Source organism: Parasteatoda tepidariorum, chromosome 10, assembly GCF_043381705.1.
Source record: "Parasteatoda tepidariorum isolate YZ-2023 chromosome 10, CAS_Ptep_4.0, whole genome shotgun sequence".
NCBI classification, from domain to species: Eukaryota; Metazoa; Arthropoda; class Arachnida; order Araneae; family Theridiidae; genus Parasteatoda; species Parasteatoda tepidariorum.
The window spans coordinates 24041077-24066362 of record NC_092213.1 but is presented as its reverse complement, the minus strand read 5'-3'; the positions used below and the strand labels follow the sequence as shown (position 1 = coordinate 24066362).

Here is a 25286-nt window from a genome sequence, read left to right as displayed (position 1 = left end):
AAGCAGTAAACTTGCAGTTTCTCCCGCCAAACACAACAGCAAAGTTGCAGCCGATGGACCAGGGTATCATAAAGTGCTTCAAACAGTCTTATCGTAAAAGGCTTGTCAGAAAAATGATCTTAAATATTGTAAGCATTTAGAAGATTTGTAATTAATAAGCATTAATTAAATAATCCGACAATATTTTGAAAGTCTAAAACCGAAACTAACGGTAAGTCGAACTTCCGATATGTCGAAGTTTTTCGTCAGTCCTATCAGATTCGAGTTATCGCGAATTCACTGTATAAAATATATTTTAAATTTCTTTACATAATTTTTTTTATCAAATATAAATTGCATATTAATTATCAAATGTTAATTATCAAACGTAAATAAAAAAGAAATAGTTTAACAATAATTTACAGAGGTAACAAAATAATATATTTTGAAACAATAGTAAGCTAAATCATTATGAGAATTTCATTGATAAAAATTCAATGACTTACAAACAAAAGAAAACTAACCTAGTTTAATATACAACATGTCTATTGGGAAATGTGTCCTTTGCTTCCTTATAGGAATAAGAAAGCAAAAGACAAGAATCTTATGGGTACTTGTGACTTTCTTATGGAAATAAGTAAAATAAAGAAAAAGCTACAAATTTGGGATCTTACTTGATTGTAAGATGTGGGTGTAATACTTTTTTATAAACAACTAATATTTTTAGATAAAGGCAACAGTCGGCTATTTCATAATTTAAGATTTATTCTTTTCCATGAAAATAATAGAAAATTAAGTGGTAATCTTGATTAATGACTCTTTTTGAGATGTATTTTGTATATTATAGATATTCTATAAGATATATTTTAACATATTCCTAATATTGAGCGTGTATAACCATTTACAACATCTCTGATAGCTAGCTTTACTCAAACCAGATTTAAGACAGTGAAAATTTATTGCAAGAATACTTACGTTTAAAACTGATCCAGGTTAAGGGCTTTAATATCGTTACCTCATCATTTAAAATTATACACATCAGTATTATTTCAAAAACAATTAGATGGAATTTAAAATTGCAATTTTAAGATATTTTAGAGACAGAATAATATAATAATAATAAATTCAATCTATGATTATCTGCTCATTTAAAATTATACACATCAGTATTATTTCAAAAACAAATAGATGGAATTTAAAATTGCAATTTTAAGATATTTTAGAAACAGAATAAAATAATAATAATAAAAACAATCTATGATTATCTCCTCATTTAAAATTATACACATTAATATTATTTTATAAACAAATAGAAGGAATTTAGAATTACAATTTTAAGATATTTTAGAGACAGAATGAAATAATAATAATAAAAACAATCTATGATTATCTCATACTCGCTAACCTATAACTTACAATTATTTGACAGCAAATATTGAAATGTTTAATGTAAATTTACGTAACTTATAAAAATAAAGACGATTTTTTAAAACATTTGTAAAAGATTAACAAACATTATAGTACAGAAATAAAACAGACAATCTTAGAGAAAACAATAGAATATTTATTTCTCTTACTTTGGTTTTTGTTTCAAAGGTTTTTCTACACATTTGCGTGCTATTTCTGCTGACTGACCAATGAACCATTTTTCAAAGTTTTTCGGAAAATTACACTCAATTAGTTCAACTCTGAAATATCAAATACAAATTCAAATCAGAAGATACTAAAAAATTTATTAATCAATAATAGAATGAATAAAATTCATGCATTTTTGATTTTTTTCTTTAATGGTAGATAAAAATAATGTAATTTCAAAACTATAAAAAGCTGATAACTTTTAAAAAGAAAATTATAAAATATTCAGACAGAATATTTAGAAATCATAACACTTAATTTTGAAAAGTCGTACTCATTGTTCATACTTTATAATATAATTTTAAACTTCATAAAAATTTTGATAGTTTTTTTTATCACTCTATTTGTATGTATAACTTCATAGTCAAAGCAGCATATGAAATTTTGAAAGAAAAAAAAAAGTACAATAATAGAAGATTTGTTTTGACAAATACATTTTTCCAAATAAGTAGCAATATAAGCGAAAACTTAGGAAAAGAAGCGTCTTAATGAGAGCCTAAAAAAGCCTCAAATTATATGTAAGTACATAATGTTATAGTCTACAATTTAAGCAACCTAAATTAAAATGTGTGTATATCATCTATCTATCTATCTATCTATCTATCTATATATATATANGGTTATAAGGGGTATATATATATATATATATATATATATATATACAGTAATCTGCTCAGACATTTCTTTTTTTATTTTTTATATGGTGGTTACGATCAGTAAAAGTTTTGTTTTGAAAATTAAAAATAAACACTCACTGAACTTGCTCATCAGGATAATGCTCAGGAACTATTGCTTTAACTTTTAAAAAGTAGAGGTCTTTTACAAGATGTAAATTCACAGAAGAGGTTTTCTGTTTCAACTTTAACTGGTCACAATCACTCAGTTCACGTTTAATGGATGATAATTCATCACTGCACACTGACAAGGGATTTTCATCCAAAAAGAGTTTCAAAAATTTTAGCAATTTAAGGATCTGAAATGATTTAAGGTTAAATTTGAAACAACTTTTTGATTAGTAATACAAAAAAGCATTATAATAAAATTTTAATGGAAAAATCGAAAACAATGTAAAAGAGTAGACAGCAATAAAATATTTTTTTGGGGATTTCTTAATTAGGATGATGCATTTAAAGTATAATTTAGAACAGAACCTCTTTTTGAGATTGGATTTCCAAAATGTGATATTGGTTCTTACAAAAGTCAAAATAAATAAGATATTTAAGAGAAATGAAGTCTGAAAAATTCAACTTTTTACTTTAATTAAACAAAAATTTCATTCAATTCATATTTGAAATAGTAAAATTTGAATTTATTATTTCTGAAATAGAAATGCATTTTTTATTGAGATGAATTTTTCCCGATTGTCTTAGGCAAAAAAATAATGTTTTGAGAAAATCACCCATATGTACATATATATATTTTAATGATGGGAACTGATCTATTAAGTTCTTCACAGTGGAAGATGCGAGAATTGTTGTACATTTAACATTACCCAGTGGTTTCCCGTGAATCACGGAAAGGAGCAACACTGCTCACGATACCCGTTCATAGGGTGGACTACACTCACACATCAGAGGAAAAACATAGAGAGAGATATCCATGCCCTTAAGTAGAATTTGAACCTGCAACTATTGACTTCACAGTCAGGCATCCTGACCACTTAGCCTCATGAGTGGCATATATAATACACATTTAGGTTCACCAACCACCCCGCTATCTACATAACAGGATAAAATTATAGATTTGTTAATATTTATATAATAATTTAGTGTTTTAGTTATAATAAAAGAATGGTTTAAGCCTTTGAGCTACTTTGAATAAAAGAATTAGAAAAGAGTAAAAGAATTCACAGGTGAGCAATTTCAATGTGTTTATATTTTATGTGTTTATTATTATATCTTTTTTAATTACAAATGTATATTTGGGCCTCTTCAACATATGCAACTGCATATGTGGAGCATGAATTGAATTGAATTGAATGTAGGGCTTAGTGGCACAAAGTCCAAAAGATGACATGCTGCGCCAAACAGTACAGTAAAACAGTTAAAAAGGCAAAGTACATGCACCACTTTATTTGTCATACAATTATAACTGATAAAATGGTATAAGTTTGTAAATGGTACAAGTTTGTAAATAAAATCAGGTAAAAGGCATGAATAAAATCAGATAAAAGGTGTGAATACGATATAAAATACATGAATAAAGTGTTTGCGAAAGTGAATAAAATTTCAAATGTATTAAAACATTTATATACAGTTAAAAATACCAACAGCACGTAAATATGCAAAAATGTTAGGATGATGAATATCATTTAACAAATCCTGCATACATAAAATGGAGCTCTCAAAAAACGTTAAACGAAGTTGGTTAAAACATGGACATGTTATTAAAATGTGATGAATCGAGAGAGGAACGTTACAGGTATTGCATAGAGGAGGGGACTCTCCAGACAGTAAGTGGAGGTGTGTTAACCGGGTATGACCAATTCGAAGACGTGTAAGCTTTACATCAGTACTAGCAGATGGCCTGATGTAAAGCTTAACCGGGCAGTACTGGCAAATGGCCGAAATCGGTTTTATGTGGAGCATGATCATGGCTGTAATAAAAGTGAGCTTTGAATTTAATATGACTACAATATATGTTTCTGGTAGGTGTTAAAATTGGTGCCCATAAAAAAGTACCAAAAATGGTTGGTGCTAAAAATTTTTTAAAAAAAACTGTTTCATTTCTTGCTTAACTTATAGCACTTAAAACTTACATAACACTATCTAGTTCATTTTCAAACAGAAATAAATAAATAAAAAATAAAAATAAGCTATTATTTAAAGTTATAATACATATTTTAGTATAAAAACTTTATTTAGTATTTACTTGTGGTTTCCCTAAATATTTCTTGCATTCTTCTTCACAAACTTTAGTTAAGCCACTTAAAAACTTTTCACTTAAAGTTTTACTTTTCAATTCCACAAGCAATGGAAATTCTGGATAAGATTCAGGGAATTGTAAACATGTTGTCAACTGTTTATATTTAGTTCTCCTAAAATAATAAAATTTATTAGGAACCACAAAAAGGAAAAAACAGAAAATTTATAGTTTTTTAGTCATTAACCATTGAATAATCAAGACATTTTTTGGTTTGATTATTCAATGTTAGAATTGAAAAATTTAAAAGGCAGAAAAAAAAAGAACAAAATTTTTAAAAATACATTATATTTAAAAATAAAATACTTCTAAAGGGATTTCGAATAGCCAGAACAAAAAAGTAATTCAAAATTTTAAAAATGAATTTAAACAGCATTTTCTTATAATACGACTATCGATTAATAAACAAAAAGTCTCAAACTTTATTTTTCTAAAAACAGTACAAAGATAAGTGATAAAAAATAGCAAGCATTAAATACCTTTCTTAAATCTTCTATTAGTATGCTAGATTGAAGTTAGATTAGCATGTACTGTTAGATACAAATTTGAAGGTCTAATATGCTTATTTTTCTTGCCTAATATGCTATGATTTTAGTAACATGTCTTTTAGTATTACATTACGATTTGATATATTACTTATTCTCATATTATACATCTTATGATTTGTTCTTAATTTTTAATTTAAATGATTTTGAAAGAGCCTAAAAACTATAAAAATTTTTTTATTCCATTTCAAAAGAGTCAATTATTAATGATATAGTCATAATAAAATTTTACATTTAAATATGCTTAAATTATGCTTTCTAAAATAAGCTAATAAATATTTAATAATAGCTCAATTTAGAAAAAAAATCCAAATCTTATAAATTAATGACATAACTGTCAGATTTTTTAAGTATACACCTTGAATGAGAAAAAAAAAATGCTTTGGAAATTTAAACCCTCACCACTCATCATATTTTAATGAAAAACGTCATTTCAAACATCAAATCTTACTTTATATCAACACGGACCATAGAACGAACACAAGCAATTATTTTTGAGCCAGGAATTTGAGATTCACAATGATTTTTAACATCTTGAAGTTCATCATGAATTATGCTCATCGATGTATTCTGAAACATAAATAATAATACAGAATTGAAATTGAATTATTAATTTTGAATTATTAATAATGAAATTTTAATTATTAATTTCTTTCATTCTATTTAAAATACTACATACATTGGATTAATAATTAAACATAAATTTTTAAGTGACCGCAATTTGTTTAGAAAAAATAAAAGTTTGAAACCTCCTTCAACGAGCACCTCTGAACAACAACAATCTTCTAGGAACTATCATATTTTATGGTACCGGACATCTTCCATATAATTTACATTACACGAAACTCTTTAAATATAGTTTATGTAAAACAACGAACCAAAAGCCGATATAACTTTATTTTCGTGTGTATCTTAGTAAACTTTTTCATCCCTAGATTGTTATAATTTTTATTGATCATTTCTAAACCTATTTTTCCCTGAGGTTTGCATTGTTTATATGTATCATAACAATTTTTATTAAGCATTTTAAATGCTAAAAATAATTATGGGTACTATTTGACAGTTTAATTACACCTACTACAGATAACTCACATCTTTCATGGGCTGCCTTTTTGTGCATCTATCTTGTTCCTGGATTTACAATAGTTAGCTATTTCTTTATCCATCATTGGTCAGTTATGTAAAGCATCCAAACTACACTTAACTATAGGGAACGTTCAAAACTATAGTGAACAGATTTGTCAGGCTTTGCATCCATAGTTTAAAGTCTTTGTTTTTCTTAACAAAAATTTTTGGCACATACTTATTGGTGTCGCTTTTGTCACATGCCAAAAAGAAAATCAAACATCGCAAGTCTAATAAATAGCACATGTTTTACGGTCATTTTTTTAACATAAAATATGCATTTCATAAATAATTTCGATTTAAAACAAATGTTAGAACCCATGTAACTGCTTTATTATGCATCTGCACCCGAAAACCGAATCAAATATTGCAACCGTCTGACATTCGAAGTTCATTTATATTACTGTCAATTTTAAGCAACAGTGTAAGGTTATGCCAAGCAATGGTGTAGGATATTACTGGTATAGATTTGAATAAAATTTCAGTCAATAGACAAAGTAATGGCAAATCCTAGAAAGTCAATGATACATAAATATCAATAAAAGCTAGTGAAATGGATCAAAATGACTCTAATATAAAAAATTATTCTGATATTCTAGAGAATTTTTGGGACATACAAACTTTTGCTAGGAATAATTATCGAGAAAAACATACTTAAAAATCTTTTAATATCCAATGACTAGGGCTGAGGAATAAAACAATATACAGAATCATCGATTTAACACACACACTGTCATGCCAATATAACGGCTTTCCATTTTTGAGAAGCATTGAAATTCAGCTTTAAACTGACAATATAAGAAGGCATTCACTATTTAACATGCGGGGACCATTGCCAACGTTTATGCTGTTACATTACTGACGAAGGCAAAATTGATTTTGTCTAGCTGAACAGATGTCATTGATTTCATCTTGCTATGAAAACTGTTTTGTGATGTTGAATAGCAAAGAACGAATTAAATCAGAAGTAACAGTTTCACACGAGGATCAGTCTTGAAATGTAGAAAGTAATGCATAGTTTCTTTATACACCATTTTTTACCGGGATTTTACATTTCTTGAAGATTATTTTCAGCAAGACTTACGTTATTTTGCAAATTGGTATTCGTCTTTTTAATCTGGATTTAACATTTCTAGTAAATTATTTTCAGAGGGACTTCAGCTACTTAACGATCGTAGTGCATTATTTCGTCAATTTTTTTTTTGTCTGTCTGGGCTTAACGTTTCTTGTCAATTATTTTTAGTGGGCCCCCTGCTACTTAGTGATCGCTACGCGTTCACTATTATTTTTATCTAGAATTTTCGTTTCGTACTCAATTTATTCATAAAAAATTTAAAAATAAAAAAAAAAAAGATTCTTTACCTATTGCTTTTTTAAATTTTTTCTTTTCATTTTAAGTAATTCAATTTAATAGCGATATTTTGTATTTAATTAACTTCAAGAAGCTTTTTTTCTTCTAATTTACACAATGCATGTAAGTAAAATATTTGGAAAGAATTTGATTATTTTTTAAACCAATAAATCTTCAAAACTGAGGCAAACAATGTTAAAGAGCACAAAAATATTTGCTCTTTAACGTTGTTTGCCTTAGTTTTGTATTTTAGCGCAAAGGTCGCCCACTTGTGTATTTTCAATAAATTTTCAGTCATTTTAATTATAAAAAATTAAAACAAAGCCTACATTTCAAATCTGTTTTTAATTTTTTATCTTGATTTTTCAAGAGCAAGATCTTTTTTTAAAAAAAAAAAAAAATAGGTACTAGCTTAATTGACTTTTGTTAATTTGTCAAGCGATTTTTTTAAAAAATTTTAAGAGTTTCTCAATCTATATAAATTATTTTTTTAAATATTATATTGTTTTATTTCTTTAAATATTATTGTGTTTTCTATTTTAATATCATTTTGTTTATATAAAAAGTATGCAATGCTATTGATGTTATAGAAGCATTTTTTTTAAATTAAAAATTTTTTTTGTTACAGCTATTTATTTGTTTTATTTATTTTTTGTTCGATTAAAATTTTTGATTGCGTAGTTTTGATTTAAAAGAGATAATTTTTAAACTTATGTTATATCGCCATGACCAATAGACGCCATATTACCTACAATATAAAATTTCTCATATCACCCAGTCTTACGGATGGACTGAGATCAAGCTATCTTGCGTAATAATCAATAAGGAATAAATTACTGTAGTGTAATTATATTATTTGTGATTCATAAAAATTTTGATAATTCTGTAATCTTCTAAACGATAATCACACAAACACTGAACTGCTATTAGGGGGTTTTATTGAATAAATCTTTTATATATTTTTTTTCATATCAATACCCATGAAATACATCATCAACAGTTAAAACTTTCTAAATTTACAGAATATTTCCAAAATTATTCAAAAAAACACTATAAAAATAATGTAAATAGTTTGCAAGATTTTGGTGAACTTAATTACGAATAAAACATGCTTTAATATTTAATTACATCATATTTAATAGAATATAAAATTAAGTTGTTAAAAAGATCTATTTACAGTAAAACAATTTTCACATTTCTAAAACTCTCATATCACTTAAGACATTTAAAAATTGTTTTCCGTAAATCGATATCAGTTTTTACCAAGTTTAAAAGAAATAAACTATATCAACTTACAACTGAATCTATGATTGCATAAAAAAACAGAAACCAATAGGAATTATATTTTAAATGCGGGAATTATTTAGACAAGAATACTGAAATATGTGAAACATTCTGAATCAAACAATTCAATATTCAACTCATTGACGCTATACACAGAGAACGGTAGGAAATAGCAGGTCAGTTTCAGAGCTATGTGGTTTCGAAGTTCGCAGAGTAATTTAGTAATTTCACACACGAAATGATTGCGAACATTAAAGATAAATTTAAAGTGAGCAATCGAGTTTTCTTTCACGAATCAAGTGCAAAATATAAACAGCCGCAAACCGGAACTACTCGATTCGTTTATTTACTACTGTTCTGGTTATTTATTTCTGCTTAGGCTGAGATCTTAAATTTTTAATATAGTCTTGGGAGCCCTAAATTTGTTCTTCTAGTGTATCTCATTTCGAGATATTAAAATTAATTAGATTATTAATTAGAATGATTTTAAATTAGTAAATTCATAAACTTAATGAATAGCAGCTTGACCTGAAAGGTGAAAATGACAAAGAATGGAAACAACGAAATTTGAATTACATAATTACACTTTAGCAAAACAGAAATGAAAAACCGGAAACGAATAATGCAAAAAGTAAACAAGCAAATAAGTTTTTTGTATTTCAGTTATTTAAGCACGTGTTTTAAGCTAAATACACGGCATTTGTTCTGCATTTTCCAACAAGATTGTTAGATGCACTTAAACAATCTCCAAATATATATGTATTTATATACTTCATTTGACTGAAATAATGGACACTGTCAAAAAGGAAAGCTACCAGTATCACATTGCTGGGGTTGCTCCAGTTAAATCTGAGTATGTTTAAAAAAACAATTTATTTTAATTAAAATCCATACAAATATCCTTATATATATATATATATATATTAAGGATAGAAACAACTTCTGTGTTATTTACTTAAAATTTGATAAAAAATTATATGTGTTGATGATATGTGTTTAACAAAATGATATGTGTTTGTGTTTATATATGTGTTTAACAAAAAAATTAAATAAATGCTCTCTCTCTCTTTATCCCTTTGAGAATTATTAAATTCATAAAATTTTATTCCCTCAAATATCAAATAAAATGTTGCAATTAATTATATATTTTATTTCTTTTGTTATTTAACATAATAAATAAAATTCTAGCTTACTCAATAAGTCAAACATACAATTTTAAATGGAAAAAAGTTTTATGAGCAGTTTTTTTCCATAGGGGTAGAAGCATGTCTATTCCATTTAAACTTAGTAAATCATTAGTAATAATGATGTATAAAAACACAAAAACTTTTACAGCTAATTTAACACATTTGATATTATTGTTATTCAGAAAGATATTACCACTTCACTACTAATTATGGATTGAATAAGGAATTATGTATTATTAAAATTCAGAAAAAGTTTTGTAAACTTTTTTTTAAAAAATTACTTGCAATCTGAATACATTTTTTGAATTTGAAAAATATATTTGAGGCAAAACTTGAATCGTTTAGATGTTACACTTTTATAACCACAAATATTAGGAATTGTAATGAGAAATGTGAAGGGGAATTAAATCATAACTGCTCTCAAATAAAGAAAACTAAAAAATTACAATTTTGATAATTTGTATGTCATGAATGAATTTTTCTTCATGGTAAATAATGAATTAACTATTGGCAATGTAAGCTAAACTTAATAATTGTCCCTTCAATATGCATAATTTTGTAAAATTTTAAGGAAATAGATTACCATTGAATTTACGATAAAATTGATAAATATCCAGGTGTTTATAAATTTTGAGTATTCACCTCAAGGTATAAAAACCCATATTATCTATATAGGTATGGGTACAGATTGGGAAATCTTTCTTTTTATTTTATTGATTCATAAATTAAACCCTCACTGCCACACCAAACATACTGTTATAGTTCATAATGTTTAAAATGCCAAATAAATTCTACTTGTTATGTTTGAGTGGAAAGATAAGTATTCTACATTAACTCCTTTCGTTTCCCTAGAGAATTAGGGAAGATTTCTATATCAATGTCGGTTTCAAAATAGTCATCAATATTAGGAGACTTCCATGCATTGGTTAAGCTCATGAGGCCAAGCCACTAATGTTTTATCTTTCATGTTTTATCTTTAATTTATTCCAAGTTAAACAATATGGTAATTAATGACTTATAAAAATTGAACAGTGATTCTGCTTACGTGCTGGAATGTCTCAAGTGGACTAAAAATTGTAGGGAAGACCCAAAAAATAAGCTATAACACATACCATGGAATGGGTGATTGTCCAATTCAGGGAAAAAAAAAGCATAGGTAGTTTGCCAGTAGATTTATACAGGCAAAACTTTAAACATATTTAAAGATGTATCAAAATTTTTTACTTTGATTTTGATAGCTGAAGAAAAAAATTGGAAAAATTCCGATTATCAACTTATATCATTGCTTTTCCTTGAAACAGGAGTTTGATCAGTCCTATCTAAAATCCTTGATAAGTTCAAATTTTGCTGTTCTTGATTTGAAATTCTTTGTTTTGTTTATCAATCGATGAAATAGTACTATTATGAGTATGAATATTAATAGATGGATCGAAGTTGAGAAATCATGTTTTAAATAGGGACCCACTTTCAGTAAAAAAAATTAAAAAAAGAACACAAATAAACCCTGGGTCCCACAGACCCATAATTCCCAATATCTAGTGGGATCACTGATTTAGTATTATGTAACTTTATTGATTTTTTTTTTAAAAAATTCTATTATTTCTAGATATCTCCTTCAAGATCATGTCAGAGAACTGAATTTAGATTTTGTTGCTGCCAAAGATAAGAAGAAATTTATACCGGGTTGTGACAAAGATTCATCTGATGAACCACCTGCTAAAAAATTAAAGGGACAAAACAAATACCGTCCTCGTAGTCAAAAAGCTCCAAGATCTGAAAAATTATGCTTTAAAATAGGCACTGAAGGGAGCTGCCCCTATGGAGAGAGTTGCTGTTACAGCCATGATGTCAAAGCATATTTAGAAAATAAGCCACCAGATCTGGGTGATGAATGCTACTTGTTTAGAAAGTATGGTAAATGTCCTTATACATTTTCCTGCCGGTTTGCAAAGGACCACTTTAAAGATGAAAAGAATGTTGTTGTAGAAAAATTGTGGGAAAAGTATAAAGATAAACAATTAAACTGTAATATGCTTTCTAAAGATTTACAAATCGCCTTGAGAAAAAGAAGTTACAATTTTAAAAAATCTGATAAAGCTCTAAGTAGTGCTCACATGCACAATGAAGCAAATGACACAATTTATGTTAAGGTCCCTCCGAAAGAAGTTGATGATTCTTCAAATAAAAAGATTGATAATAATTGCACATTGGATCAAAATTGCTCACTAGTACCTGACTCAGAAATTAAAGATCAAAAAAATTCAGTAGAAGCAGAAAACTTCAAAAATGTTAAGACAGAAGTTTTGGATAATTTTTCTAAAGATGATACTTTGCTTCTACCAGAAATTAAGAAGGTATTTCTGTTTGTATTTTATACAAATTAATGTAAAAGTATTAAAATTATTTTACACTAAAAAATGTAAAAATTTCTTTAAAACCTAACTATTGATTTCTATGGATGGTGTTTTCTACACTAGGGAACGCTGCAAGCTCGGTATCACCTAAATTTCCGGGTTACTGTTTCCATTGTATTTTAAAGCCATTTGGCATCATTGTGTTTTGAGATTCTTGCAAACAATGTATTTGATTACTTATTACTTATGTTTACAATGCTAACAATACTTGTGTTTACAATACTAAAAGTGTTAACACTAACGTAAGATGGTGCACAGCTTGCAACACGAACAAACAGTAATAAACAAATGGAAAGAGGCCAAATCAAGACTGCCAAAAAAGCGAGTTATTCAAAATCTAGCAACCATGTCACCTTTTTTAATAATAAATAACAAAATAACTAAAACAAATTTTCACTCCAAACTCCCCAGAATTACATAATAACATTAATATCTTATGAAATACGGCAGATTTGAGCTCAGAAATTATCTAATTAATTTCTTTTATTGAAAACAAAATTATCCGTTTGAAAACATCGCCTATCAGAATAGCATGTAGTAAGCAGCTGCAAACTTTTTAACCGGAACTAGAGTAGGTGCTGAGCTCGAGATTGTTATTGTTAACATTTCTATGGAAAACACCATCCATTATTATATAAAGATAGGCTTTAAAATTTATTATTTCTTTTCGCATAATTTTTTATAACAGTTTAACTTTTGAAAGATTAAATATTTTTATAGAAACTTTCCTGTGAAAAAGAAATTAAAGCTAAAAGACTTAAGAGTTAAAATAGTTACATGGTAATTTTGTTTAGTATCCATCTGTTAATTGTCTATCTAATCCTGCCAGTGTTTGTTTAGTTGTATGTATCAATACTATATATAATAATTATTAAATTAAAAATAATAGTCTTAACAATGCATACATATAGATTTAAGTGTAATATTTTTTTAAGTTATGTGAAATTTAAATTAATAATTTTGAATGAATTTTTTATTCAAAATGAGTATTTTCATTTTTAAATGTATGTTTAATACCGAAAAAAATACATTATGAAAATTTTTATGCTTTTTATTATGCATTTTTAATGCTTTTTATATTTAATTTCTTTTCTATTGATAGATAGACTTCAAAGATAAACTGTATTTAGCTCCTCTTACAACAGTAAGTATAGAATTTTATTGCTATAGTTGAAGTTAGTTATAGTTAATGCTGCATTTGAAGTTCCTGTTTATGATTTGTAATTTATGATTTCGAACTTTTCATAAAAAATTGCTAGTGAAAAACAAATTTTGCTGTAATCTGTTAGCTTATTTAATATTTTTACAACACATTAGTTTTAGCAGATTATACATCTAAATTTTAGATAAATTGAAGTTAGTGGGGTTAAAATAGTAAAAGAAAAAACTATTAATTTTTTAAAATTATAGTTGAATGAAAAAAATTAAAAAACAAAAATCTGTTTTTAGTTTGCTATATACCGTTTTTTATGCGTACAAAATTTTTGATTTCTTTAATACAACACATTTAAAGCTCAATGAGTCCACAACTTTTCAATTAAACCTTTATGACCAGTTATATCATAACTTCAATATCATAGTGTTCCAATTTTTTAAAAAGTCTTTAAAATTGCCGAGCTTGCTGCAAGTTTATGTTGCTGTGTTAGCATATAAATGACAGAAATATTTTCTTTGCCCTAATCTTTGTCTATTAAGTTTAGAATTTTTGGCTTAGTATGATTTTTCGTAATTATTCCCTGAAAAACATAAAATTTCATGTTTTTCGTATACTTTCAATGAAATCAAATTTAAGAAAATAAAAAGTAGTAAATTAAAGAGAATTTTAAAACTGTACAGAACTAAATCAATTTTAGCAATTGATATTTTTCTGCTGTAAACCAAATTATATTTGTGAAATTTAGTTTAACCTAAGTTTTATCATTTCTATGAATGTTTTAGACTTTTAAAAATGAAGTTATGTTTTGTTAAAAAAAATAGTGAAAATTTATTTATCTTAACAAGTTAAATTTATTTATCTTAATTTTCTTTTTATTCTATTTAATGAAAACATACAGTTACAGTTTATCCAGTTGTCTGTTCAATTTTTTAGTTAAGGAATTTTTTTTTTTAGGTAGGTAACTTACCTTTCAGACGAATCTGTAAAGAGTATGGTGCTGACATTACTTGTTCTGAAATGACTTTAGCTCTAAGTCTTCTTCAAGGACAGCAATCTGAATGGGCTCTTATTAAGCGACATCATACAGAAGATTTATTTGGCATACAGGTATTATGAAATAAACTCTATTTCTAACTATTTTTTTTATTCAGGAAAATCTGATTCAACTGCAATTTATCTATAGCAGCAGTTCCAATTCATGACCCACGTCCCATAACTGGGCCTCAGGCAATATGGTACTGGTCCGTAGACACTGCTCAAGACTCACTTTGATCACTTGTTTTTTAGTTTTCTTTTAGTTGTGAGAGCTAAAGGAATACAATAAATTTATTTTCTGTTTAAAAACATTATTTTATTTTTCTTATTTAATTGTAACAGTTAAAAGAAGCAACATCAATAGCTGGGTGCTGCCTACATATAGCATTGCAGGACAAAAATTGAAAGTCAAATAAAAATAATTATATATTAAATATGCACACAGTATACTTTTTTTTTATTAAATAGAGTTGAAAACTAGTAAATGTCACTGATATTATCTTTTAAATATTTAAAAAAAGAAAAAAGAATTATCTGCAGTTTAATTAGGACAATGTCTAATGCAAAGCCAATGAGAAAAACTGATTTTTCAGACATCTATTTGAATGGACCTACTGTTGAGTGATTTTTAAGACCAGAATCGTCCCTTTTATCAGCTGTTCAAATTTCAGGATTCTAGCACAAGACCAGCAGTTCTAGAGTTATAAGTAAAACATACATACAGACAGACCACTTTTTTATCACTGATTTGAATCTAGAAATTTATTATATTTGTATTACTTTATTGAAAGTAAAAATAATAATTTGTTGAATATTTTTTTTTTTAATTTAAGTAAATGAAAATTTAATATGATCTTGACAAATTCTATTAGCTTATAGCATTAATATAAACGATTAGAAGTTTTACTTTAGAAATTTTCATCTTTTCTATTAAGTTTTTAATTAAAATTACCAAATTGCATCTGATACCAAAAGTAACAGTTTTTCCTGACTGATACTCAATTCTATTAGTATAAGTTTGTAGCTGATAGTAAAAATATTGGCGCTTGCCTATGTCTAATTGATGCGAGATTTTCATTGAATACTTTGAAGTCTTAGTTTCATTTTTAATACTTCTTGTACTGATAAAATATTTTGAATCATAATTTGATTCCATGTGAAGAAAAGGTTAACTTTGTGAAAGTGAAAGCCAAAAAAATCTCTGATGCCATATAAATAAATACATGCTATCATTTTTTTTCTATGAAAAAAGTCCTTCACTATTGCCCAGAATACTGTGTTTGAACATTGATAAAGGATAAGTCATGATTTTTTTTTGTTGATAAAAATTAATATTTTTAAAATTATTGTTTTTTAAAAAAGAACTAAGGTTGCATTTATTCCAAGTTATAGAATGCACACATCTTTCTTTATAAAAATAAATAAAACAGCACCATTTTCTAAAGTTTTGATTATGCTCTCGGAAAGTAATTTAATCATTAAAACATAATTTAATCATTGAAACGCAAACAATTTTAATGTTGTAAAGAAAGAAAATGTTGTTCCCATAGAAAAAATGCATGTTCTGTATTGTAAGCGAAACTTATGTAATTTATTGGTAAATATAAAGCTGTGTGCGTTTTCAATACAACTTTTAATAATTTTTTTTCTAAAACATTTATATATATTACAGCTGTGTGGTTCACAACCAGAAGTAATGACTCGTTGTTGTCAAGTTTTGTCAGAAAATGCCTCCTTTGATTTTATAGATTTGAACCTTGGTTGTCCTCTAGATGCAATTTATAAAAAGGTAAATATTTCATTTATGTGTCATTTGTTGTCGTAATATTATTAGAACAATCTTGCATTCATGACAGGTTTGTTTTTCCTTCCTCTATTTGCAAAAACTAATTGAAATTCTTAATGTTTGATCACTATATTATTTTGAATATGGAATTTAGTTTAAGGAAATTATTTAAATAATTCATTCCTTTTCTTTTTCTAGGGTGCTGGTTGTGGTCTTATGAACAGAATGAGAAAATTAAAAACCATACTACATGGTGTTTCATCTGTTATTGATGTTCCTCTTACCCTTAAAATGAGAACTGGTATTTATTCTAATGAAAGTCTGGCAGATAGTTTGATTAGAAAGTTAAAGGAACTAAAGACACCTGTGTCACTAATTACTGTAAGTTTTGAAACTTTAAAATTTTTTAAATCACTACAATTTTACAAAAAAGAAATGCTTTACTGTATATAATTTATTATACAGTGGTGGCCAAAAGTGTGGACACTTTTTGAAAGTTTCATGTTTTCCAACTTTGTGTGCTTGTAGAATATATTAATTTTCACTTAAATACAAACATTTATGTATGAAATTGAAGGTAATTTAATGTGAAATTTAATAACAAAAACAAAATTAAAATATCTGTATTACAAAAAAAGTTATGCCTATTTTAGTAGAACAAACAAACATAAATCGTTTTGAATAAAGACGTGTTTTGTAATAAAAGCGTACTAGCCAATCACAAACACTGTTCTTAGGACCAATCAAATGTCTGTAACTATAGTTTAGGTTATTTGGATGGCAAAAGAGTTATTGTTGTGGAAATATTTTGCGGAATGATGCATACTAGTACAATTAAATAGAGTATTGCTGTTTTTTAATTTTAAAGTCCTTTCTTTTAATTAAACTAATTTTAAACAATGTCATCAACAAGAAGAACTAATTGGACATCTACAAAAAGAAGCCGAATTGTCATATTGAGAGAAAATGGCCTCTCTTATGCTGAAATTGCAAGACAAGTTGGTGGTTCAGTGACTTGTTCTGGTGTACGAAAGTTCTGTTTACGTTATGAAAAAACGAAATCAGTGGAAAATAAAGCCAAATCAGGCCGAAAAAAATGCACAAGTGCTACTGCCGATAGAAAAATTAAACGGCTATGCCTTCAAGATAGAAAAATTTCATCAGATGCCATTAGATGTGAAATGAATGCAGCGGGTATTGCAGTAAGTTCAAGAACAATAAGAAGAAGGTTATCAGGATTTGGACTACAAGCTAGAATTCCAAGGAAAAAACCATATTTAAATCAAAAGCAACGCGAAAAACGAGTTAAGTGGGCAAAAGAACACATTAAATGGTCAGAAAATCAATGGAAGCAAGTAATCTGGAGCGATGAGAGTAAAATATCGCTCTTTGGTAGTGATGGTAGAAAATACGTGAGACGTAGAGTAGGTGAAGCACTTCATCCTGATTGCATTGAAGCAACTACAAAAAACCCAACAAATGTCATGATTTGGGCATGTATGTCTGCAGATGGTGTGGGCCGAATTCAAGTGATTTATGGCATCCTGAATGCCAAAAAATACATCGAAACTGTCCTGAAACCAAAATTGATACCTTCCATCAGGGATCTCTTCCCCAACAACGCACCATTTATTTTTCAGCAGGATTCAGCTCCATGCCACACAGCAAAAGTATGCAAAGCATGGTTTCAAAATAAAGGCATAGATATATTACCATGGCCAGGAAACAGCCCTGATCTCAATCCAATTGAAAATTTGTGGCGACGTTTGAAAATTCTTGTACGAAAAAAACGTCCATCCAATAAAAGACAACTTATTGAAGCTATAATTGATTCTTGGCACCATGTGATTACAAAAGATAAACTCCAAACACTTGTTCACTCGATGAAAAGAGGCTGTGAAGCTGTCTTAAAAAATAAGGGTTATCCTACTAAGTATTGATTGTGTAAGTATCACTTTAAAAAAATGCAAATCTAAGATAGAACTTACTATTAGTTGTGTAACTTTTTTTGTAATATAGATATTGTAATACTGTATTTATTATTAAATTCTGCATTAGATTACCTTCAATTTGATATATAAACGTTTGTATTTAAGTGAAAATTAATATATTCTACAAGCACACAAAGTTGAAAAACATGAAACTTTCAAAAAGTGTCCACACTTTTGGCCACCACTGTATAAGCCATTATATAATTATTATTGACCAATTATTATTTTTTTTTAAAGTCAATGGAGTAAGCAGATGAAGTTTTCCATAGTGTTTTTCAATTGTTGCAAAACCCTTTGTTATATAATGAAGATATCAAATAATTCATCATTTAAAGAAAAAAAGGAAATATTAGAGACATATAGCTGCTTTAATATTGTCAGTGATTCTTGACTTCATTGGTGATTCTTTTTAACAGCTTCATTCCTTATAAAAATAAGTAAAAAGCTGTACCCTCTTATCTATAACCATACCCAATTGTATTAAATGAGTATATATTTTGATGTGTGTTAAAAATGTGTATAGAATCACTTAAACATTTTAAAAAAACTTGCAANTTATAAAAATAAGTAAAAAGCTGTACCCTCTTATCTATAACCATACCCAATTGCATTAAATGAGTATATATTTTGATGTGTGTTAAAAATGTGTATAGAATCACTTAAACATTTTAAAGAAATTGCAAAAAGCTTGTTATTACATCATTTTATTAATACACAAAAGTTTTCTGCTTTGCTAATGAAAGATAAAATTTTATGTTTGTTAATTAGCTTCATGGTCGATCCCGAGAGCAAAGATATACCAGGTCTGCTGACTGGGCTTATATTGATAATTGTAATAAAATTGCTGAACCCATTCCATTATTTGGTATGTACTTTGCTTTTTCAATTTTCTGTAATCTTTTTATTTGAAAACAGAACTATGTGTAACTTAGTTTTTAAATAGTTATTTCCTCGTATAATTGTTTTTACATATTTTAAAATACATCTAATTTGTGCACCTCCATAGCATAACTCAAAAATTTTTATCACACCTTTCGTTTATATATTAAAATTTAAATCTTTTTCATCTTAATCTTAAAATTTTTTATCTTTTTCATGGATCTCACATTATTTGTAAAAAACAGATTGTGATTAAATTTTTTTGTTTGCATTCCAAAAACATTTTCAATGGAAGTTTTCAGATTATAAGTTACAACTTAGGGAGACTCAGCTCCCATAATGTCATAACATGCTCGAATAATTACTACTAATATTTTTTTTAGGAAATGGTGATATTTTATCTTATGAAGACTATAATGCAAGGCGTGCCGAAAGTAGTGTGTCGGGAATCATGATAGCAAGGTTGGTTTATGTATTACTATTTTTATCTTGTTTATGAACTCGTAATGTTAAGTACAAAAAGTAAAGCATTCCCTTAACAGACAGGTTGTAGTAGATCATAGAGGTAAGGGCTCCACAATTTCGAGACAAACATCATGATGGTGGTCTCAAGTGTGGTCAACATTGTACTCCAGCTGCCTTTACTTTCCATATAAGATGGGTGGGTCTCAAGTAGCCACTAAATATAGTACTTCAGTACAGCTCAGTGCCTTAAACACTGCACTTTCTTTGCTCGATATTAACTATGTATGTTAACATTCTTTTAAATCATATATTATATATAGTCCCCCTATATTATTCTTACTACAACCTTCTATTACAACAGCTCTTCCAATATAACAAAGAATGCATAAAATATTTGGTATTCCTAGTCACAATAGCTTATTAATATTATTTAGAATGTCTGAATTAAACTGTTTGTTTAATATAGCAACTGAAATTTCGTTAAATTTTTTTTCAATTCCTAGATAATCACTTCAATATCAGCTGTAAAGCATTTTGTACTTTTAAAACAAAATGCTTTCTTTGACAATTAATTATTTTAAAGCACAAGCTTCAAAAAGATTGTTTAAACCACTATTCTTCTGATTTGAACTTTCATTAATTATCTGGATTTCATTTTTAATAAAGGAAGTGTAACAAGAGCTCTTAAATTCTTATTCAAAAATATGTGGTTCAAATAATAGTGAAATATGGATTACTTTACATTTTTTATAACCAAAAGAGTAAATTGCACACTATCATACAAAAATCTGCATTTATTAACATAAAAAAATGCAAGTGATGATTATTAGTGGTGAGATGTATAACTTCATATTCTTCTGGTTACTCTTTTACATAGTTTCTTTTTCCTATGTACCTCAACTTACTTTTTTGTTTCTTATTTTTAAGTTGTGTTATGTTAAGATCAATTTTTTAAAAACATTTTTGATTTCCAGCTTGGTCTGCCTTTTTAAAAAACTGCTGGTTGGGTCAAAGACAGTAGTTTCAACTTATCAATATTTTACAAGATAAACGTTTTGTTACATAAAAAATTATAGTAAAAGAAACAATAAAGTGTATGTGTCCAATTTTTTATAGAATTTCACTAACATTCCTCATTTGAATTAGCACTCAATCTTTTCAGTCTCCTCATGGAACTTGCCAATAATTCACTCATTAATAATCAAGGCTCTACTGTATGTGTATACATATACTTTTTAATATTTGTTGATTGATTTTAAATTTGGGCATTATATTTCATTTTTAGAGGAGCTCTGATCAAACCTTGGATTTTCAAGGAAATTAAAGACCAGTTTCACTGGGATATATCATCTTCTGAAAGATTAGATATTCTAAGAAAATACTCAAATTATGGTTTAGAGCACTGGGGTTCAGACACAGAGGTGAGAATTTTCTTTTCTGTTAATTTTTTGCACCATAACATAAAAATATGCTTATATATTTAGTACTGCACTATTAACTCATTTACTTCAACAAAGGTCATCGATGCTCTGTTAAATCAGAACAGTGCAGTGCTGTCTTAAAGCAGTGATAATGAAATTGCTTCAGGATTTACTTGCTTTTGGATGAATTGATTTATCTATAACTACATTAATAAGTAAAAAGCAGGGCTCAAAATTTACAGCAGTTTGCTCACATTCACTTTAAAATAATTATAATTCGTCTGACCAACTGGAAACTGTGCTGTTTTGGTCAGTGGTTTTGTCTGAAATAGCATGATTTGAACATAAGCAATTCATTCTCTTAACTCTTTTTTTTTAATGAAAAATATAGAGAGAGAGACATGTAAGACTAAAGAAAATGTTTACAGACTAGTGATATCTTTTAGTTACTGATCCTTCATACTTGTGAATATAATTTATTAATTTTTACCTCTGCTTAACCCAGTGGCGGTTTAGCAAATGGGCAAAATTATGAGAATGTTTCTCTCCAATACACTATTTTTCCATCTAATATGGAAAAACGGTTTTTGCTATGTGGAGAAGACTGCAGGTTGAAATAAGATTTTATACATGCAGAACTGTAAGTGGATTAAAGAATATATATAAAGTGAAAATCAGAGTGATTCTCTTCAAATACTTATTACCAGTTTTCTTTTTAAAAGCACTGTTTTTATTTATCGTAATAATATCAATGTACTTGTTAGAATAACAATAGAATATTTTTTAAAAAAAAGCAGATAAGTTGGAATTATAAAAAGGAAGAACCTATCTTCCCAAAAACTAGTCAAAAAACATAATTTTGTTCACGATATTTTTATTTTTGCTCTTATATCTACATGGCATGTGTTTTAAGGTAATGCAGTGTGCATATTTTAATATGATTGATTTCTTAATATATTTGTTCTGATTTTTAATTGCTTTCAGTTTGTTTGAATTTTTTTTCTTTGCATAATCAATAATAATTGTAAATCAATAATAAATCATAAGTAAATCAATAATAATTGTTAGTGAAAGGATATTTAATCCAAAAGATAGGAATTGTGAATATTTTTAAAAAAAGCTTCTCGGAATACATAAAAGAAATCATATTTATATATTATTAATATTTATACGTATACTTAATGTTGTGAAGTGTACCATCAATTATTGTCTTTTTTTTTTCCTTTATGCTACTTTTTTAGGGATGATTTATTTATAATATGAAAATAAATAGAGTTATTAAAAAATTTAAGTAAAGTGAGTTATAGGATTTTTAAGATTATCATTTCAGTAGCTAAAAAAAGAATATTTTTTAGTTTTTAAACTAAAATACAAAATAATAAAATAAAGTGAAATAAATAAATTACCGATAATAAGATGTTTGACTCAGGGTGTTCATTAAATAATAACCACTGAAAAACATTTGATTTTCCACCATATTTTAATGCTTATATTTTATTCTGAAAATTAATTACAGAAACTTATGCACTTTTAAGGAATTAATTTGTAAATAACTTTTCTTATTCTGTTTAGGGTGTTGAAAAAACTAGGCGATTCTTGTTAGAATGGCTGTCTTTTTTATATAGGTAAGTTTTTTTTAAACATGTGTTTTTGAATTAATAAATTTTAAATGTTTTCTGCGATTGTTTTAATTTTTTGTTTAATTTTTCAATAAAAATTCTGGTTGGCAATTATTTAAATATTAAAAACAAAGCATTTATATAGCTTTTAAACCTTACCTTTAGTGAAATTTAATTAAGACTTGCCTGTTGAATGAACATGTTTTTTAAACATACACACCGTTGTTTATTTTTCAGTGAAAATGTTAAAAATATAATGTTTCTCATATCACACATAGATTATCCAGATCTATTTTCAACCTTTGATACTCATTATTGTTTGGCATTATTAAAAACGAAGTTTTAAGAAATAATCTTAAAACCATCACTAAACTCAAAACCGTCATTGAGGAGATCATCAGACTTGACATTTCAGCAAGTTTTAAAGAATTTTGCTTTTCGCCTGCTGCACTTTATATCAGTTTATTGCAAACATTTGCAATATGTCATATGTGTACAATGTCATATGTCAGCAACTAAACTTATATCTGTAGTTCGAGCCTTGGTGGCTCAGAGGATAGAGCGCTCGCCTTCCAATGAGGTCAACCGAGTTCAAATCCCAGCGATGGCTGGTCGATACAAATTCCGTGCCCCACTCGCTGGTGTAAAATATTCTCAATGGTAAATGGATCATGGCATTTCAGAGAGGCTAATCGTGGGAGATTTTTCTCTCCATGTACCGCAAATGCGGGTTAGTTCCATCTAAAAGTTCGCCATGAAGGCAAATTTCTCCCAATACTTGATCCAGGAGTTCCTTTGTAGGGTCGGCTGTTCAATGGCAGTTATAATATATCTGTAGTTTAAAATTTAAATAAAATTTTAAAATTGTTGTTTTTGAAAATTATGTTGTTTTTCTTATGCCATTGCCAATACCAGCAAGTCGGCTTGAAATCAAGCAAATTTTTAAGGCAGAGTGTGTGTTTCTTGTTTTTTCACGACGCCATCTATTGCCAAGAATACGACTTTAGCTATCCACACATCACAACCCGTTATACGGGAGGACTCAATCATACTCTATTCATTCATCCACAGATCGTAGTTTTGAGCTGAACCAAAAATCTACAATTCAGTACCCCCATATGTATTGATTTGTTAAGGGAGTTTGAAAATTATATTTCGTAGAGCTAAGTAGTCACCTTGTATTTAGATATTACAAATTAGATGTAAGACTCCCTATTCATCTATAAAATTTTACCGTAGTTAGAACTAAATTCACAATATTCTATGAGAGTTACGACTCATACTATGATACATATCATTATGCCACTCTGGCGCTAAGATATGACGGGAAAGACCTGAGGAAAATTAGCAAGATTTTGCTACTTGCCTGTGTCACATCATAGTCATTGCCTGATGGCAGGTATGTCATTATCTAAATCTGGAATAACTTTAAAATTCCTATAATTTTTAACATTTTATTTCATATGTCAGTTTGTAAACCTGTATATTCTTTAAATTTATCACCAGCGTACGGAAGAAGTTATCTTCAACTATCTTTTTCAGGAATAAAGACTGTTACCTTTTCATAAGTCTAAGTGGAAAAAGAGCTGTCCATTTCTTTGTTCATTAACAATCTGTTGAAAGTGAAATGTTTAGTGTTCTTAAAGATTTTGTAGAATTTACAAGATAAAGAAGAAAAATGCTTCAAAATTGCAGTTTACCCTTTATTATTATTCTTAGAAGTAATGAATGGGGGGAAATACCTTCTTTTTTTTAAAAAAAAAAAATATTAATAAGTTAATATTCTCTGCAAAATAATTTGAAAGTGGCACATTTTTTAAAATAAAAATATGTACTATTATTATTCTTAAACAATAGTTTGCCCTTTTTTGTTTAAAAAAAGTAAAAAGAACATGTTTTTTTTTATTGCTAAATATTTATTCATTGAACTGCTTGAAATTATCAGTTTCACTGTGAAATGTATATTACCCGAGTTGACTGGAGTTTGAATTTAAGCAGCTCTAAAATATTCCCCTTATAATATTTATTATTGATTTTAATTTTGTTGTAGATACATACCTGTTGGATTGTTGGAAAGAGTACCGCAACAAATTAATGAAAGACCACCTCCTTATTTTGGACGTAATGATTTAGAAACATTAATGGCTAGTCCTAGTTGCACTGACTGGGTTAAAATAAGGTAAATAATTTTACTCTTAAAAAAAATTTAAGTATATATACATGTGAGCATTATTTTGAATTATGAATAATATTTTTCTACTGGACTATAATGAAAGTAACGTTATCATACTATGTAATATTTGGAAGTTTCTTGCACTTATTGTCTTCTTTTGTTCTAAATTAGTGAAATGCTGTTGGGACCGGTGCCAGAGAACTTCATTTTCTTACCTAAACACAAGGCAAATGCATACAAATGATTTTTATTTATATTTTGTTAATAAATTGGTTATGTTATTTTTGAATAAAACATTTTTGTAGTTTCTTTTCTTTTA

The 25286-nt window shown here is 27.5% G+C and overlaps 2 protein-coding genes across 2 annotated transcripts in view; one reads left to right on the top strand and one right to left on the bottom strand.

Moving 5' to 3' along the window:
• LOC107450348 (uncharacterized) overlaps nt 1–9458 on the bottom strand; it is an 18744-nt gene extending 9286 nt beyond the window's left edge. Inside the window, exons 1-5 of the mRNA XM_043047620.2 lie at nt 8854–9458; nt 5533–5651; nt 4486–4651; nt 2370–2587; nt 1557–1667 (exon numbers count right to left, since the gene is read on the bottom strand). Coding sequence (XP_042903554.1) covers nt 1557–1667; nt 2370–2587; nt 4486–4651; nt 5533–5642 — 605 coding nt within the window. The 5' untranslated portion in view covers nt 5643–5651; nt 8854–9458. The remainder of the gene's footprint in view (nt 1–1556; nt 1668–2369; nt 2588–4485; nt 4652–5532; nt 5652–8853) is intronic.
• Nucleotides 9436–25286, top strand: LOC107450347 (Dihydrouridine synthase 3). Its single transcript, XM_016066113.3, has 12 exons — nt 9436–9694; nt 11635–12382; nt 13545–13586; nt 14553–14705; nt 16306–16422; nt 16618–16800; nt 19179–19275; nt 19673–19751; nt 21040–21175; nt 22748–22800; nt 24845–24973; nt 25139–25286. Exons 1-12 carry the CDS (start codon nt 9630–9632, stop codon nt 25209–25211), a joined length of 1875 nt encoding a protein of 624 aa, XP_015921599.1. The 5' UTR covers nt 9436–9629; the 3' UTR covers nt 25212–25286.